Source organism: Chaetura pelagica, unplaced genomic scaffold (assembly GCF_000747805.2).
Source record: "Chaetura pelagica isolate M959 unplaced genomic scaffold, ChaPel_1.0 scaffold1302, whole genome shotgun sequence".
Lineage (NCBI taxonomy): Eukaryota > Metazoa > Chordata > Aves > Apodiformes > Apodidae > Chaetura > Chaetura pelagica.
Window position 1 is genome coordinate 24,944 of NW_009952407.1, and position 2,862 is coordinate 27,805.

At 57.8% G+C, this 2,862-nt stretch overlaps 1 protein-coding gene across 1 annotated transcript in view; it reads right to left on the reverse strand.

Annotated features, from left to right (window-relative positions):
* The window catches only part of ZNF362 (zinc finger protein 362), a 9,082-nt gene extending 7,152 nt beyond the window's left edge, over window positions 1–1,930 (reverse strand). Inside the window, exon 1 of the mRNA XM_010008217.1 lies at window positions 1,848–1,930. Coding sequence (XP_010006519.1) covers window positions 1,848–1,888 — 41 coding nt within the window. The 5' untranslated portion in view covers window positions 1,889–1,930. The remainder of the gene's footprint in view (window positions 1–1,847) is intronic.
* Window positions 1,931–2,862: the final 932 nt, after the last annotated feature.

The following is a 2,862-nucleotide window of genomic DNA, read 5'->3' on the forward strand; positions in this document are numbered from 1 at the left end:
GAAACGGGGGGTCGGGAGAGGGTTTGGGGTGAGTGGAGCAGCGGCCAGAGTCTCTACGCGGGACTGAGCGAGAAGCCGAGGCCCTGGCATCCCCCACCACAGCGTCCTGTCCCCGAGGGCCCCGGTGAGAGCAGCGAGGCAGAGACCCCCCCTCCCCATGCCAAGCAGAGGTGGCACGGACGGTGAGAGCCAGGCGGGGTGGGGTGTGCCGTGCATGTGCCCCCAAACCCCAACACACCTTTGCCACCACGGGACAGGACCCATGGGGGATGGTGACACCGGTGTGGCCGCGTCCCTGCCACCTCGTGTTGCTCATGGGTGAGGGCAGAACACAGCTCTGCCTTCCACCGTGCCTCAGTTTCCCCCAAACACGAGGCCATAGCTCCCCGTAAGGACAGGCCTCCTCCCACGTGCAAAGCGGGGTTTGCCCTGAGCACAAGAGTTTTCCGAGGGAAAAGCAAGTGGCCCTCTGCTAAAACCCCAGAAGGTGGGAAGCAGCACCCAGCACCGTCCTCCTTCCATCCTCGGGGAACCCACACTCCTCCCCACCTGCATTGTCCCTCATCCAGGTGGGATTTACCCCAAATGAGAAGGCAGGCGAGGCCAGGGAAGCAGAAACAACCGGCGAGACCCGACATCTCCGTCGCTCAGGGAGGGGGGCCCGACCGCCCACCAGAAGAATTCACCCAAGATGGAACCAATTAAACCCCCCACTTCCGCCCCCTGAAGGGCCGTTCGCTGGTGTTTCTCCTTCAGATTGTCAGCAAAACCGACCCAAAACGAGCCCCGACGCAAACCCCATCCTGGTATGGGGGTCCCCACGTGGGAAAGGGGGCACGCGGGCACCGGGACGAGGAGCCAAGCACTGGCATGAAGCAAAAAGGGAGGCAAAGCCGCGCTGACCGTGGGGTCCGTGTGTCCCCCCTCCCCAGGGATGAAGGAGGGGGGAGCCAGGCTCCCAAAGATGGGGCGCAACCCCAAATCCTAGGGGTGGGAATGCTGTCCATCTGTCCTGTCACCCATGGGACCCACCGAAGGGGACACAGGGACAGGGAAACCGAACATGGGGCCTGTGTGCCCCCCCACCCAAAACACACCGATCTCAGCGCTGGTGGGGGGACTACCTGCCCCCCCAGACTCTCAAATACACCCACCCGCTGAAAAGAGACCAGCAAGGGCACCACAAAAGGCCTGCAAACAAGCCAGCTCAGGGGGCAGCCAGCCCCCCGGGGCGGCAAGGGGGGGGGGTCAGGAGAGCCCCCATGGGTGACCCCACAGACTGACGGGACCACCACGGCGGTGGGGAAACCGAGGCAGGGGGGGCTGAGCAGGGCTCACCCTGAGGGGGCAGCGAGCAGACCGAGTCCAACATGCACTTGTGACATCGCACCCGCCGACCCAAACCCCACATCTGCTTTTGGGGGAGGGAAAAAACATATTGGGGGGGTGGGAGAGGTGGGGGGGGGAAGGCTTATTTTGCACATACAGACACACATACACACGCATCCTAAATGGGAGATTCCGAGCCGTCACATGCCACGTGCGGGGTCCCCTCTGCCACCACATCCAGTCCCCTCCACGCAGGGCAAGTGCCCCCCAAAACCAGCCCCCACTGACGTATAAATACACACATCCAGATGGAAATACCTGCCTTACGAAGGAGCAATAACAATACCTGTATGATCATGCGCATACATAGATCATCCCTATGTGCACATAGATAATCCCGTGCATCCACATCATTAAACCCACAGGCGTTATTTTCAGAATGTAAATATATAGAGAGAGGGGTTGTTGGGTTTTTTTTGCCCCCCCCCCGCCCCTCTGGATGAAGCTGGCAGGCCCGCCTCTGCGAGTACTGGCGTTGCTTCCCCTTATCCGCGTCCATCTCCAGCTCTAGCTGAGCCCGGGTGCTGCACGCGGGGCGTTTTTCTACGGGGGGGACAAGGAGGAGAACTTCACACACCCCGAACCCACCGCCAGCCCCCGGCGCGCCACATCCCGGAGCCGGGGAACAAAAGCGAAGCAGCTCCGACCTACCCGACCCGTGGGAACGTGGGGTTTTTCCTGAAAATAGAGAGAACAACAACAACAACAAAAAAAACCAACCAAACAAAAAAAAACCAACAAAACAAAAACAAAACACAGAAAAAATAATAATAAAAAAAAAAGCAATGGTTTTTCTTGGTTTTTTTTTAAGCTCGGGTCATCCCCAAACTGCCTGGGAAGCCAAGGGATGGGGAGGCTGGCTGGAAAATTGGGGTTGAAATCCATCCCCTCGGCCCTGGACCCTCCGCCTCTCGGCAAATTGCACGCCGGGAGGGACTAAAAACTTTTTCACCTCTCCACCAAAATATCACTTTATAATCCCAAAAAGGCCTCGGGCTCGAAGCCGCTATCGCCCGGGATGAAATAAAAAACAAACCCGGCTCAATGTCCCAAGGACTGCGGGGGCCCAGGGATGGGGGGTGGAGGGGGAAAAAAAAACCCACCAAACAACCCCACAAAACAAAACAAGGAGCATCCTCGGGCCTTGCTGGAGAGGAAAAAAACCCAACCAACCAACACAATAAATGTAACCGAGAAATCAAATAAAATCAACAAATCCTGGGATTTGGGATGGGTTAAAACCCATCTTGGTCCAGCTTCGCTCTGAACTCCCCCCAAAACCCTCCCAAACCTCCCCCCTTCCCCTTAAGGCCCCCACGACGTGGCCGGGGGAAAAAAAAAAAAGATTATGGATGTATAAATAGTAAGATGGCTAAATATACGTGTCCAGGCAGACAGACAAGGCGGACAGACCTCTCTCTCTAAGCACCGCCAGGGAAATGTGGGTCCCTCGCTAAGGGCTGCCGCATTCCT